Source organism: Megascapheus bottae, unplaced genomic scaffold (genome assembly GCF_031878675.1).
Source record: "Megascapheus bottae isolate mThoBot1 unplaced genomic scaffold, mThoBot2.hap1 HAP1_SCAFFOLD_216, whole genome shotgun sequence".
Taxonomy (NCBI): Eukaryota; Metazoa; Chordata; class Mammalia; order Rodentia; family Geomyidae; genus Megascapheus; species Megascapheus bottae.
In genome coordinates, this window is record NW_028327578.1 from 31,712 (window position 1) to 47,469 (window position 15,758).

Below are 15,758 nucleotides of genomic sequence, written 5' to 3' on the forward strand. Positions count from 1 at the left end.
GATAGAGAAGGGGACCTTTGGAGAGAGAGTGTCAGAAGGAAGAGGTCAATTGAAGGGACCTCCACAGATGACCTCACTGCCTCACAATGGAACTTAGGACCTTGGTATCCTGGCACCCACAGTCAACACAAGGCCCACACCACTCACTTGTGTGGCTAGCAGATGTTCAGGAGATGTTTGCCAGTTTTTCCTGAAATGGGAGAGGCTCAGGCCTCATGGAAGAGTGCAGAGGGTGCCTGGCACACGTGTGTCCAAACAAGGCCAGTCCTGGCAGTGAGAACTTCTGGATCATTGGACCCCACAGGTGACATGAGGAGGCCCAGGCCAGTAAGTGGCTGGAAAGCCCACCACATCTAAGTCTCCAGTCATTACCAGCTCACCATTTCCTCTGTCTATTTGTCTGTGTGTGTGTGTGTGTGTGTGTGTGTGTGAGAGAGAGAGAGAGAGAGAGAGAGAGAGACAGAGACAGAGACAGAGACAGAGACAGAGAGAGGCAGACAAACAGACAGACACAGACACAGAGAGAGGCATACAGACAGAAAGACATGGAGACAGAAGGACTGACAGAGTGACAAGAGAGTAAGACAGAGAGACAGGAAATGAGATACAGTGACAGAGACAGCAAGAGAGACATAGAGAAAATAGGAACTTATTTTAATGTAATTCCCTGGACTGTATGTCAGAGTCCTCTTTGGTTCCCTAGTTTCAGCTTAAACTATTCCCCTGGTCCCACTCCAGGATAAAGTTCCAAGCCAGGATGAGGGCTGCAGGGCAGGCACCCTGCCGCAGCTGGTGGAACACTTGGTGCCTGCCCAGCTGACCTGGGAACACTTCTTCATCCCCACCTTCCTCTCCACTTACCGAAAATTCACCAGCACCGAACAGGTCCTGGACCTGCTCTTCCAAACGTGAGTACCAACTGCAAGGGCAGTGGACTCTTCTTCTCCACGGGACCCTGGGAATGACCTGCACAACTCTCAGGGCTACTGTGATCCTGTGGAGTGGGGGTGGGCAGAGAAGCATCTTAAGTTATGCCAGGGCCATGGGAAATGCCTTCTGTGCTCCCTAGTAGTGTAGGCTCAGACCTGTGACCTTCTTCCTCAGAACACAGCTTTCTGCCTCCAAACTCAGCCCTCAGACAAAGCACACTTTCCCTGTTTGCAGAATGGTTCCTCAACTACATGTAGACAGAGCAGGGATAGCTGAAGGCAGAGTGAGAGACCCTTGGCCCACAGGATTCTCAACGGAGAAAAGGCTTGTGCCTTTCCATTGCATAGAGGTTGAAGCCCCTACGAGTCTGGACATGTTTGTAGGGAGAAAGCACAAATAAGCCGTACTGTTGCAAGCTGGATAAAACACAGGAAGAGACAGCCAGTAACTGTCCAATTCCTCCACAGGATCAGTAGAGGTGAGGCCTTCAAGGACTCCTCTACACAGCATGAAATCCTGCCTTTCTCCAGCCAGGATGGCATGCCACAGGACAAACTCAGAAAGTGAGTGGACTTTGGTCGCAATGGAGGGCATCTGTGTGCAGAGTGGAGCCAGGTTTGAGTGTAGCGTGGTGGGCAAGCTCAGGATCCCAGAGATCTTTACGTTCTCACCACAGGGTTGAAGTGTGGCATATGTATGCAGGAGGAGGCTGACCCATGACCGGCAGTGCTGTTGGGATCACTGGTGGAGGCTTCAACTCAGAGCTGCGCCCTGTGCCAACCCATCCTCTCCAAAGCCCCTGATGCCCAGCCTTGCCTGTCCTCACCATGGCCTCACAAACAGGATTAGAGCATTGATGTCATGTTTTAGGACTTATACTGACCCTAGGAAGGCTGGCAGAGTAGAAGGCCTGGCTGGGTCACCAAGAGAACAGTGAGGTGGGGAGATAGCCCATGTGTGGCTCTTGGAACGGAGTCAGCAGAGTCCCCAGTAGATGTGCACCAGCAGCCAGTTCATGCCAGGCGTACAACAGACCCCATGGAGACTCCATGCAGTGGGGAGGGATTGGAGAGCTGCAGGAGTATGGGGAGCTCCCTGGAGAGGGCAGAGTTGCTCATCCCATGACTGGGTGCTGGCTCCCTGGAATTCCCTTCAATCCCTCCTTGGTTCCTGAGCACTGTCACTACCTCCACCACCAAAGAAGCTTGGCTTGGGGAGATACTGATGTCCATGATTCAAATGAGTGCTGAGAGTGTCTGGGGTAGCCGCTGGTCAGGTTTCTGACTCTGCTGCGCACCATCTTCCCCTAGTGCCATCTCTTCTATCCTGGACATGTGGCTGGACGAGTACGGGGAGGACTTCTGCCAGCCTGCACACTTTGCCTGCCTCAAGCAGTTGCTGGCTCATCTGAAGAGGCACATGACTGGAACACACGTGGAGAGCCGGGACAACTGCTCTTGGGTCAGATGGAGGCCCAAGAGCCAAGCCAGACACAGCCTGATGGTGTGGAAACTGGGTGGGAAGACAGAAGAAAGAGGCGGGATGAATATGGGCCATAACAGGGTGGAAAGGCTCTAATATAGGCCTTCTGCCATGAAGAAGAAAGACACTGGAACATAGAGATTGTGCAAAGAAGTTGAAAATGTGGATGTGTAGAGGGATCCAGGTTGGGAAGTCAAAGGGAAGAGGGTCTTTATTCTCTTATCAAAGACTCAGGACAAATCCTCCATGGAGAGGGCCTTGTCTTCTCCTGCAGCTCTAGCATTAGTCCAGTGTTTGTCTAAGTATAAGAAGACGGCAGCATTGAGCTCCAAGCTCTGGCATGCAGCCTAATTGCAGGAACATTACCAGGATTAGACCAACACCCAAAGTCAGCCTTGACTCTACTGTACCATGAGATGGGAGCAGCAGCATCAGATGTGGGTGGCAGCCATGTCTTCCCGGGACTCTGAGGCTATGTCACATGCAGTGCCAGCCTCCTTTGCTCTGCTGACTGGGAGCCAGTTTGAAACTTGGCCTCATGGCAGACTCCCAAGGAAGCCTGGAATCCATATCCTGGGGAGCAACAAGCTAGGACCTGGTCCACAGCTTGGGTGGGACCCCTTAATATATGGAGAATCGAAATAGGACCCGGCACGCTTTCCTCACAGGATCTTCCTGTCCTTCTTCAGGGAGCACAGGGGAGGGACTGAACAAGGAGAAGAATGAGGTCTTAGATTTCCCTCCCCTGTTGGTGGCTGAGCAGCTCACCAGGATGGACTCGGTGAGGCCCTGGGCAGGGAAGGGTGGACGAGGTTTCCTTCTGTGCATGGCTGCATTCTCATCCTCCTCCTTCCCCTAGAGCCCAAGCTTTCATCCAGCCTGATCTTCATCTTGGCTCACGCTTCCTAGCATCACTCTCTTAAGTGCAGACACTAAAGTGTACATGACACCTCTGTGTCCCAGGAGCTATGCGTGGAGAGGTGCAGCCAGAATCGCAGCTCCTCCGCATTTGGCAGGGACCACAGGAGCCCAAGCAATTATGAGGATTCTGGTGTGTGTGCCAGAGCCTAGTGCAGAAAACAGAAAGTTCTTCAGAAGCAGCCTCTGTGGATATGCACCATAGGACAGGCATGGGGTGACTTGGGGAGGGCAGAAATTCGGCCTAGGCCAAGGAGGAAGAGTCACATTGCACAGCAGACCCTGACATTAGGTAGGGACACTCAGGTGCCCTCCAGGGTTGTGAAGCGACATGATATCCCTACAAAGCCATGCCAAGCCTCAGAGACCCCTACACAGCCCGAGTTCTCAGCCCAACTACGGGACCCAATCTGGGGCTGGGCACTGTGCTGTGGGCCAGGCAATGAGACTCTCCTTCCTTTGGCAGGAGCTGTTCCTGAAGGTGGTGCCCCACCACTGCCTGTATTCTGCCATTTCCCAGAAGGACAGACATGACATGGAGAACTTGGCCCCCACCATCCGGGCCACCTTCACACAGTTCGACCAGGTGTTCTCCTGCGTGCTCACCACCTGCTTAGGGGGCCACAGCATGCAGCCCTGCTCCAGGGCAAGGGTGCTAGAGCATTGGATCTCGGTGGCCATGGTAAGACACAGCTGCTGCCTAGAGACTCTCCCTTCAGGGTCTAATGTTCTGAGGTGTGCCAATGTGCTCAGAGCCCTGTGTGGACTTCAGGGCCTCCTGCCCAGGGCCATCTTGTCTGGACTCCCACATACCACACATGCAATGGTTCTCACTCCTTCCTCACACTCAGGACTCAGGGGCAACTTCACCCAGGCCTGGTCAGCCAACTCTCCTCCCCAGAAACCCTGTAAGCAGCTCCCCAGTATCCTTGTACTAACCCTGGCTTAGCCCAGCCAGCAAGGCATCAGGTGGCAGCAGTAGCATGCAGTCTCACACCCCCTTCCCATGCAGGAATGCAGAGTCCTCAGGAACTTCTCCTCCCTCCATGCCATCCTCTCTGCTCTGCACAGCAGCGCCATCCAGTGCCTGGACAGCACATGGCAAGAGGTCTCCAGGTGGGTCCCTCTCTCCACAGAAGCTGTGCACACACAGGGACTAGCCAGCTTCAACACCAGCCCCACAGCCAAACCGGTATGACCTGGGCTGCTAGCCAGGAAAACAGGGACAGTGCCTGCATTATGCCTGTTCATGCACCGGCAAATGTTCAGTTCAATGTCTCACTGAAGCTGGACAGAGACCCAGAGGAGCTGCCCAGGGTTTCTGTGGTAATTCTACATTTCTGTCCAATTGAAATCTGAGCACAGTTGTCTAATAGAACTGGGCTGGACTCCATTGGGACAGGAAGGAGAAATTTCTTCCAGCTCCTGGGTCCTTGGGAGCTTCATGCAATCATTTGAAAACCTCCTGTTCAGGCAACTTGCAGGCCTGGCTCTAAAACAAAACCAAGCCTGTCTCCCTTCTATCTCACTTTACCATTTGTCACTTCTCTCTGTCCCTCCTACAGAGACAGCATGCAGATATACCAGAAACTGTCAGAGATCGTTTCTCCTTCATGCTCTTTTTTTTTTTTTTTGCCAGTCCTGGGCTTGAGCTCAGGGCTTGAGCACTGTTCTTGAACTTTCTCAAGGCTAGGGCTCTACCACTTGAGCCTCAGCACCAGTTCTGGCTTTTTGCTATGTATGTGGGGTACCAAGGAATCAAACCCGGGTCTTCATGCATGCTAGGCAAGCACTTTAACCACTAGGCCAAACTCCCGGCCCCCTCCTTAATGCTCTTACTTCCGTACCAAAGTGCTACTCTTTCAGGTAGAGAGAAAGGGGTCAGAAAAAACAGGGCTAAGAAGGCAAAAGTGGGATCCAGTTCCAAAAAGAAATGCTTTCCTGTTTTTTTTTTTTCTCTCCATTCTGGATCTTGAACTCAGGGCATGGCTGTTGTCCACAGTTTTTAATACTCAGTGCCCTTCATTTTCAGTCACAAGCCCACTCCATGTTTGGAGTTGATTGTAATTCACAGACTCAGTGACTGTGGTTTGAACTGGGATCCTCCGATCTCAGGCTCTTGAGTACCTGGTATGTAAGTCAGCTGCACTGCTCAGGAGTGAGTTGCTCTGCCATGGGATATTTCACAGCTGTCCTTGGAGCCAAACAGACATAGCACACACTTGGTTTGGATCTTAACATTCAGAGCCAGGATGTCTACCTGAAGGAACTGGGTCTCTCCGTGCTCTCCCTAGAGCAGATGCTGCTCACCGCCATACAAACACAGAGAAGGACTAGACAGGGGAACTGAAGGTGGCTGGGGGTTTTCTTGACAAGGGAGGCCAGGCACTGCTCACTCAGCCCTGAAATCTCAGCTGGACATGACTGCGAGCCCAAACCTTGAGACTCAACCATGAAACCTCCCAAGTGAACTAGTCGCTAAGATAGAGTCACCCACACAGATCAAGAAAGGAAAAGATGTATCTACCTCTACATTCTAACATACTGAGCTCCTTCACACACGATTCCAGAAGCCTCAGTGGGAAGGGCTACAGATTGCACTCCTCAATGCCTTGACCCGCTTATCCACTACAGTATATATGGGGAACTCCCCACCCAGATGCATAGAGAAAGATTTCTGCCAGGGCACAGACACATAGGGAAGTGCTTTGTGGGACAGAAGCTTTCTCATGATTCAGAGCCCCTCCCCTAGGTGAGGAAATCCAGAACTTTTTCTTAGGAAGTTAGCTGAAAGTCCATAATCCTCTCCCTCCTGGACTCTTCTACCCTCCGGCCCATGATAATTATGGGAGCACTCACTGACTGGACCCTGCTCACAGAGTTAGAGTGTCTCTTCTATGATTGCCTACAGTGAAGTGGACAGGCCACCATCCCTTCCTATTCCTCGGTCCCCTCCTGTCACCTATGAAGACTGAGGAATTTGGATGATTGATGAGACAATGAGGAGAAACAAATTTCCAGGAGTCCAGAGAAGTCATTGGCACAGAGACTCAGGGCAGCACCAACAGTGGGAGAAACCACTGGATCCCATAGCGCTAAGAGGAACATCATTTATTTGCAGAGTTTGCAGATGAGGAAGCAGGCAGAGAGAGGCCAGTTCACAGCATGGCATCCCACAGATCTGCTGAGGCAGAGACTTAACCACAACAAAGCAGCAGGTGGCACTAGCTTTGGCACCATCCATGCTCAGGTCAGGGACAAAGGTTGAGAGGACACATGTCTCAGGAATTCTGCTCTCCATTGTAACAGGAGCCTGGTGACTTTGCCCCCAAGGAGAAGAAGGACAAGAGAGGCCAGAGGCAGGCTGAGGACATGGTGAGTGACTGTGTCCTGAACGCACCAAGAGTGCCTGTAAGAGAAGAGAAGAGAGGTCTGCTTGCTCATCTTACCACTTGTTCCCCTGACTGAAATAGCTCCATACACATGGGATTTGATTCTTATAATCCCTTGTCCTGAGTGGCTGCCAGAGACAAAGGAGGAGTAGAAGCCCGAGCATGGCAAAGCCTGTGTGGCAGGTGGCCTTCAGAGGCTCCCTAAGTTGGGGAGGTGTCAATGCCACCCTTATACTGTTTATTATCCCAAGTGCAGAGAAGGGGCTCTAACAGATTGGCCAGAATGTCCTCAGGTGACTCTGATAAGAAAGGCCCTGTGAGGATGGAGGCTGTCTGGGGAAGCCTGCAATGGGGTCCTAGGCCATGGCACATCAACCCATCCAATTCCACAGGTTCACGTCAAGGGCACTGTGCCCTACCTGAAAACTTTCCTGGGAGACTTCCGAATGATCGACACGGCCTTTAGGGACTTCCTGGATGTGAGTAGTCTGGGCATCACTGAGCTGCTGGGGTTGGGACAGAAAGTCTCCTGCTGTGTGCTGAGTTCTGGCACAGTGAAGGGTTTCTTAAGATATCACTGCATCCATCTTAAGAAGGGACATCCAGAGCTGCTGGGACAGGGAGCTAGGGCACATAGCACAGCTGGGACTCAAGTTCCTCTGGGCACAGTGGGCAGTTGGGATTAGTGGAAAACAAAGGACAGGCCAAGCAGGAACTTGTGAGTCGGGCTCAGCTGAGCCCTCAGTCTCCCCATGTCCTCAGAAGGTTTGGACAAGATGATCCCAGAACCTCTTTGGAGATGTGTCCAGGTCCCATGTAGGACTTGGTTCACAGGCACATGTAGATGCCCTCTGTCCCATGGAAGAGGACCAGCCCCTGACAGGGAGGACTGAAGGGAGGAAGGGTGGGGTTCTCCTCACATTGTTCTCTGCCTTCTAGGAGGGAATCATCCATTTTGAGAAATTGAGAAAGGTGAGTTTCAGGTGCCCTCCTGGCTGGATGGGGACCAGCAGCAGAGTCAGCTTCAGTCACTATGACCGGTAGGGAAATTTGGTTCAGAGTGCAGACCTTTCATGATGACAGGGTGGGAATGTGAAGTGGGAGAGGAGAGCTTCCTGTGAATGAGTGTGGACACAGTTATGAGAGCCACAGCACCCTGATGCACTGAGGCTTCCCAGAGCAAAGCCTGGTGAATGGTCTTCCCCTGGGCATCACAGCACAGCCCTCCACTCTCCTCATGCTCTCCCTGGCCAGGAATATGCAATCATGGAGCAACTGAAGCAGCTACAGGCAAGCTGCAGCTATGAACACATCACCCCAGAGGAGAAGTTTCTAGGTTGGTTCAGGGGCCTGGAGCGGCTCAGCGAGGAGGCCAGGTGAGCTGGGAGGCACTAGGACAGGGAGAGTGGCCTGTCACTGGGATGTGGTGCCAGCCTGAGTGTCACATGTCTGGACTTGAGGACTTACACTCCCTAGGGGCAGTGACCAGGTGGGTGGTAGGCTTTGAATTCTAATCAGACGCTGGGAGGTCCCAAGCTTCAGTTTGGTCTGCTCACCTCACACCCCTTGCCTAGCTATGACCTGTCATGTACACTGGAGCCCCCGGGACAGAAGGACACTGCAAGCCCTCCGACCAAGAAGCGCTTCAGCATCTGGATGGCCTGGAAGCAGTAAGGACCTTGCCACTGATGGGCAAGAGCCAGGGAAGATGATGGGATGGTTGTGGGAATGAGACATTTCCATTGAGAAGCCAGGTGTGGCACTCAGTTCTCTGGGGTGTCTGCCCCTCTGCTCATACCGAGTTCTGGCTCTGTGATTCATCCATCACATAAGGGAGTGGGAAAATGTTAACTGACCCAGATCATGGAGTGGAGATTCAGGTCCCCACTGTTTGAGGTCTAGGGTCTTGTGTGTGTCCTGAGAGAAGTTCCTTCAGTAAGCTGACCCTCTCTAAAGTCACCAGACCCAGAGTGCTGCAATTAGTACCAGTGGCAGCTCCCAGTTGAAGTGGATGGACCAGGACAAGGGTGGCCCTGAGATGAGCAGCACAAACAGCGCTGCAATGCAGTCAGACAGCAATGTGCAGTCAGCTCCCTTCTCCAGCTCCTACGTAGAGCTCATCAGGAGCATCTCACAAACATCCTCAGGAGGCCCGAAAAAGGTGACTTCCTGTCTTGCCCATAGTCCTGCTTTCCAGTGCCTGAGAGGAAAGCCCTAGACCTGGTTGGAAACCTGGACTTCCCTGATGTTGCTGCATCCACAGGTCCAGGGATCCTCCTCCCGGTCCACTGGGATGACCAGCTTGGCCTCTGCCAGCCAATCCTCACCCACAGACACCAGCACAATGGACACCAATTCAGCCAACACTCACAGCGGCACCTCAGGGCAGAGTAGTGACAGCTCATCCGTGCCTCTCCATCTCAGGCTGGGAGACTCGTGTGTTATCAGGGTGGTGCTGCCTGTGGAAAACAGACGTCTATGCAGAAGCATTGAGGTGAGTTGGGCGGCTGCATTTCCTTCTGCGCTTCTGACCTACAAAAGAGGGAGGGAAAATTATGCCCAGTCTCCAGGCTAGAATAGATCCTCAGGCAGGGTCAGTGAGGAGGACTGAGAGGAAGAATGCGGACAAAGATTGGGGAAATCCTAGGCTCTGGAGGGCATAGTTTAGATACTTCACTTTCCACAGGAAACAACCTAAAAGCTGGTGTTTGATCACAAGATTAGTAGTGAATGAACACGATTGCCAGTTGAGACTGTTTACTGTCTCACAGACAATCCTCGCACATTACTTAGTAGGCTCTTCTGACAATCACATCTGGGTTGGAGGACAGCGAGACATAGGGATCCTATGTTCTGGGAAGATGAGGAATGTCTAAGGCAGGGTGCTGCCGATGATGGAGCTAAAAGATCTGCTCACAAGTAAACTCCTCACAGGAGAGAGAGATGTCTGCTCTTCTAGCTACTGAACTGGGCAGATGACATTCAGAGCCCCTCCTTCCTCATGCTGGGTCTGGTGTCTGCATCTGGTTCAGTCCTCTCACCAACAGGAATGAGAACAGTTGTCATGAGCACTCATCTGGGGAGGCAACGACTTCCTCTCTCCTGGACTCTCAGTGTTAGGGGAGTTGATCAAGGGTCCACGTGGTGTCGTTCATCACTGCATCCTCCAACTCACCCCAGACCTGGCTAGGAGCAGGCACTGGGCACTTGGCTGGCTCCTCCCTTGCCTGCGGTTTCTGGAGTTTATTGTGTATTCCACTAAATCTCAGGGGCCCAAACCTGGAAAGCAGATCCAGGAAGAGCTGGTAAACTCTAAGAATACTAAATAACCAACTTCAATGCATGGACTCCTCTTCAGAAAGGAAGATTTGAAACACACCCATGACACCAATGGCATTTCTCATGTTTAACACTAAGATGGTTCCACAGAAGCCCTGGATACTGACTTCAGGGAGGGATCCCTGGGACCCAGTCCTCAGGGCCTGTTTCCTGATCCAACCCAGGTGACCAACCAGGAGAAGACCTGAGACGTCATCATGAAAGCTATGAAGAAATTCCAGGTGCGTGGATACAAGCCAGAAGACTTAGAGCTGGTGTAGATCATCACACAGGATCAAAGTGAGTCCTAAACCAATAGCTAGGACAGGCAAATAAGAAGGTGGGCAGAGGCCCAGGAGTTTGGCCTGGGGTAGAGAGCTCGTCTAGAATGCAAGAACACCAGGGTTCGAGTCCTTGGAAATATATACATAGGTAAAAAAAAAAGCCAGAAGTGGTTCTGTTAGAACTCTAGCCTTCAGAAAGCCCCAAGACAGTACTCAGGCCCTGACTTCAGAACCCTAGGTCTAGCAAAAAAAAGAAGAAGTTTGGCAGCAGAGAGTGTCCTCACCCACCAACCCCTCCATCAGGTTATGGCAGCATAAAGGCAGCCTTAGACCCCAGGCCCAAGCCAGCCCTGGTTGCTGCACAGCTATTGCCCTCATGGACATGCTTGTTCTTGCCCTGTCTGAGGAGGAAGTAGCCAGTGCAGAGACTATCCGTGAGGACTGGAGAGAATACAGCTCATAGGACAGAATGGCTGGCTTGCTCACCAGAACAGACTTTGTCATTCTCCAATGTGAACACATGGCTTGAGAAAATACCTGACACTTGAGTGTCACTCAGTTGTAAAGTGTGTGCCGAGAGTTCCTGAGACCCTTGCATTGTTACCACACCATTAAAACTATGCCTTCAAACACCACTTACCCTATATCATGGACTAATGCAAGCCCTGAAAGAGCTATTGAGAACTCATGGGCAACTTCCCAATATTCTCTACCTATGTGTTTTTCTTCCAAATGAGTTAGAAACCAGGTGCCTAGGACTCAGCCTACAAACCCAGTTCATTAGGAGGTTCAACTGAGGCTCTAGGTTGGAGGCCAGCCTGGGTTAGAAGTCTGTGAGTCTCTTTCTTCTTATCAACCACAGTAAAGCAGGAAAATCATATGGCGCCAGTGGCACAACACTTATCTTGAACAAACAGGTGATGGGGAGAACCGAGTCACTGAGTTAGATAAGTGAACCAAAAGTTGACTTACTCATAAAAGATAAAAGTTGAAAAGCTAGACAAAAGTTTAGGTACATGAGACACAGAGACAGAGAGACAGGGATATGGACAGAGACTGAAGTAGCAAAAGAGACAGGGACAGGCTGGGAATTTGGCTTAGTGTTAGAGTCCTTGCCTAGCATGCACTAAGACCCGGGTTTGATTCCTCAGTACCACATATACATACAAAAAAGCCGAAATGGTGGTGAGGCTTAAGTGATAGAGCTCTAGCCTTGAGAAAGCACAAGGACAGTGGTCAGGCCCTGAGTTCAAGGGCCAGGACCGGCAAGAAAAATGAGACAGAGACAGACTCACAGATGGTAAGAGGAGTCAGACTCAGGTAAGACTCATGTATACCAGGAACACAAATGGTAATGAGCCACAGTGGTGTTGCTGTCTTGTCTTTGCAATGAGGTGCAGAATCTGTCCAGTTCTTTGTGGAGTTGACCAGCACTGATTACTGATTACAAGTTCTGAATTCCTTCCTACTTCTGGGCCCATTCCCACTATGCTGGCAGCATGGGGTTTTCCCTCTCACAGCATGGGGTTTTCCTCTCACAAAGAGTGCAGGACAGAGGAGACTGGGGAGAAATTAAAGGCCAAAGGCAGGACTTGCAGTCTACTTGGGGCACATGGTCTTAGAGGACCCTGGAACTCACTACAAGAAGCCTGAGTTAGGCCTTGCTTTTTGTGGTACTGAGGGTACAGGTTTGTAGGACAATCTTAGGAGAGCTGGTTTGCACATTGCAAAGCCTGTTGTGTCTGTGATGCTGATATGGCAGCAGTGAGGTCAGAAGAGGATTAGCTTGTGCCTCCTTCACCCTGACCTGGCAGGACCTGAAGTCCAAAGTCCTCTGAGAAAGGAGTTTTCAGCAGTTCTTTCACATGCAGGAATCAGAGATTGGAGGCATTCGGGGTCCTAACCCACAGTTGATCTCTAAGTGCATGGGAATGGTAGTGGTCTCAGCCCCAGTTTGGACAGCTAAGAAGGCTTGTGTCCCTCTTCCACCAGAGCTGAGGATTCCTGATGATGCCAACGTTTTCTATGCCTTGAAGACTATGGACGTCTACCATGTGGTGCTGCGGAAGTACACCTTCCCCCGGAGGACACCTGCCAAGCAGAGATCTAGCTTCAGTCTCTTCCACAGGAAGAGGAGGGGAAGCAAGGCTTAAGGAGAGCTCCACGTGCGCATGTCTCCCTGGATCCTACTGACCATGATGACTTGAGTGGCCCTGGCCACCCTGCACCTTCTTTTACTCCAGCCCAGGATACCCACACTCCACCTACAAAACCACCCTGCTGTGCCCAGGCTACTTGCATTAGCCAAACTCCCCTCCCCTCCTTGGACTCCCTGAGTGCCTAGGGCACCCTGTGCCATCACAGGACAACTGTACCCACCACACTATCACCTGACATTTTGGACTCTACTACAGGTCACCACCACTTGTGCACTTGGCTCTTCCACTCCCAAAATCGTAGTTCTGTTCTTCAAAGATTCACCAAAGGACAATTCCCCACCCTCAGCCTTTCTAATCTTTGTTAGGCTACACCAAAATCCAAGCCTCTGCCATGAGGCTTGATTGAGACTCACCAAGTGATGGAAACCACACACTGCAGAGCTGTGGTGTTGTGGAAAACGCCTCTGCTAGAACTTATTCTTACATACACATGCAGACTCAGTGGCCCATTGTCCGTGTACATTTCACAGAGCAGTACCACAGACATTGGAGACCACTGAAGGTTGGAATTTTAGGAAGCATGGGCCCTTGCTCTGTACATGATTTATTTGCAATGAATATTTGTGTATATGCCAGAAAGTAAAATACTAATGGGACTGGAGGGGTTTTTCAGAAAGATAAGTTAGATTTGAATGTTCACATTTAATTAAAGTTCTTGTTTTTCTCTGCTCTGGTCCTTGTGCTTTTCTTCTTTTATCTCTATTTTACAGAGACAGTCTTCCATCTGACAGGATGCCTATGACTTTATGTATGAATAGGGAAGGCTGCCACCCTCAGTACTTGAGTGAAGGGAAGGGCCTGCCCCCCACCCCCTTCACTAAGGAAGAGGTCAACTCTGTTTCACTACAGTGGGGGCTGCCTTAACATGGTTCCCAATTAGTGGGACTGGAGTTTGCAGGTGATCTCATAGATGGTGGAATATACTCTGAAAACTGATTGTCTTTGAAAAGAATATTTGTAAGTCAAAGTAGCAGACTGGAAAGTTGCATGGCTGAGTGTTTACAAGGAAAACAGGCATTATCTTTGAGAGTGTTCTCTTGTCTTTCCCTTTCTCTCCCTCAGCATTATCTCTCCATCGTATGGTTTTGTATGGCTTTAATTGGAAGATGATGATGAGAAAAGTTGGTGGACATTAAGAAAGAGTTCACAGAAGGTCAAATAAAGAAAGATAAACTATTCAAGGAGCTATAATCTAATAGCTCCGGGTATCTCTATTACTTCCCACAGAATTGCAAGTGACTTTGATCTTCACAAATATTTGTCATTGCAGACCACTTTCTAAAAGAAAACAAAAGTATTCAAGGTTGTCCCCACTGTTGGGATTCTAAAATAGATCAAATGGAAAATTGTATTTCACTTTTATGTTTGACCTAAGCTCAGAAATGATGTTTAAGAGTAAGTCACGAGTACCAACTTGTCTGCTTCATGGAGTGAAAGAATTTCCATTTCTTGGAAGGCAAATCTTTATATTAGCTCCTTCTGCAGAAAGTATTAAAATAGATCAATTTCAAACTGTATCCTCAAGTACAACAGAGTGAAGTCTATGAGATAGAAGGTAATTGAACCAAACACCAATTTGGGAAGTTCTTTCCACATTAACCTGTGGCCCGCTGATTTCTCTTCTTTGTCCTAATCCTGGGGTTAGAACTCAGGACCTGGGAGATATCTGTGAGCTTTTTGGCTCAAGGTTACTATTCTCCCTCTTGAGCCATAGCTTCACTTCTGGCTATTTTTGCTGGTTAATTGGAAATGAGAGTCTCATGAAGTTTCCTTCCTGGGCTAGCTTCAAACTGCTATCCTTCTATCTCAACCTCTCAAGTAATTAGAATTGCCACTGCCCCCAGCCTAACTGGATGGATTGATTCTGGATGAAGACTGGTGTAAAAATAAATCATGAAAGGATGTGAGGGCAACCTCAGTGTGACCTGTCACTGCCTTGATCAGCAGGTCTGATTTGGCACATTTGGCTGGATAGGTATTTATCCCCTTCCCCCCTTATCACTCCAGGTGCTTCAGGTACATCCACAAATAAAGTACCTCATGGTAGGTCTGCTACAGTGTTTCCAAAGACAATTAGAGCACCAGGAACTTGGCTAATCCATGGACTGATCACTTCTTTAATTTTTCGAATATGATGGCATTACTGTGAGGCCACGGTATATGTGAGAAGAGCCTTCCTGAGGGAGTGCGTCACCAGCCATCAATTTCTCCTGAGGTTGAGATCTGAGGATCATGATTCAAAGCCAACCCACATGAGAAAGTCCATAAGACTCATCTCCAATTTACCACCAGAAAACTGGAATCAGAGCTGTGGTTCAAAGTGACAGAGCACAAGCCTTGAGCAAAAGAGCTCAGGACAGTGCCCAGACCCTGAGTTCAAGCCCAACAACGAGACCCAAAACACACACAGACACAGACACACACACACACACACAGGCAGGCATGCACACACACATGCACACAGAAAAACTTGCTTCTAGGGTAGGTTGAGGGAGGCTCTTCCTGTAAGATAGAGGTCTAAACTGTATAGCACATGCAGCTGAAGGAGCATGGGCTCTGCCCAGAGAAGGGCTCACTGACCTGTCCTTAATGATTCAAAGCCTCCCTGAATCCCCCCAATCGAATTCCTTGTATACTTGTACCACATTTGGAAGGTACTAGGTGATCTATAAGCTCAGTAATTGTCTTAACTGTGCTCTGTTCGTCTGGAGAGGTGGGAGGAGAAAGACAGATGCAACACTTCTGTTCTAATCATTAAAGCTACCCAGTGATACTTTGTTCTTCAAAACAGATCTTCCTCTACCAGATCACTGAAGAGTCTTTGCACGTCATTAGATTGCTATCTTTGGTTGAGAAGAAATACTGTGGTGTGTGGATGTAGAAACTGCAGATGGGCTAACCAGGAAGCATGAAGCAGATGGGGCTAAGATCCAGCAGAGGCTCCTTGTTCTCTACAAGCTGGGTCGTGATGCATTGTGACAGGAACTCAGGCCCAGGTGCTGGTACCCCTAGGTAATAGTGCTGGCATTTCTTGAGGTGGCGGGGGCCATCTGTCTGTGGATGATTTGGGTGGCATATTTGGACAAGTAGCAAAGTGGGAGCTTGGATGATGAGAAATAGATGGTTGGTGAAATGAAGCTTTCACTTGGGAACCCAAAACCTTAATTTCTTAAACCTTGAGCCACATACTCTGCTTGAACTGTATGCCTTTTCTG

At 50.0% G+C, this 15,758-nt stretch overlaps 1 protein-coding gene and 1 long non-coding RNA gene across 2 annotated transcripts; both read left to right on the forward strand.

Moving 5' to 3' along the window:
* The first annotated feature begins 1,427 nt into the window (after positions 1–1,427).
* On the forward strand, positions 1,428–3,188 carry LOC150039614 (uncharacterized). Its single transcript, XR_016534309.1, has 3 exons — positions 1,428–1,493; positions 2,241–2,433; positions 3,102–3,188. It is a non-coding gene; the product is annotated as an uncharacterized LOC150039614 (long non-coding RNA).
* A 4,489-nt stretch (positions 3,189–7,677) lies between these two features.
* Positions 7,678–10,249, forward strand: LOC150039615 (ral guanine nucleotide dissociation stimulator-like). Its single transcript, XM_090327733.1, has 5 exons — positions 7,678–8,098; positions 8,297–8,392; positions 8,679–8,883; positions 8,986–9,216; positions 10,226–10,249. Exons 1-5 carry the CDS (start codon positions 7,989–7,991, stop codon positions 10,247–10,249), a joined length of 666 nt encoding a protein of 221 aa, XP_090183859.1. The 5' UTR covers positions 7,678–7,988.
* Positions 10,250–15,758: the final 5,509 nt, after the last annotated feature.

What these genes read in the sequence shown, in the direction of transcription:
- LOC150039615 (XM_090327733.1), top strand. Translation starts at nt 7,989, where the DNA reads ATGGAGCAACTGAAGCAGCTACAGGCAAGCTGCAGCTATGAACACATC. An exon ending in CGGCTCAGCGAGGAGGCCAG is followed by an intron (nt 8,099 to 8,296) that starts GTGAGCTGGGAG and finishes CCCCTTGCCTAG; the next exon opens with CTATGACCTGTCATGTACAC. An exon ending in ATCTGGATGGCCTGGAAGCA is followed by an intron (nt 8,393 to 8,678) that starts GTAAGGACCTTG and finishes CCCTCTCTAAAG; the next exon opens with TCACCAGACCCAGAGTGCTG.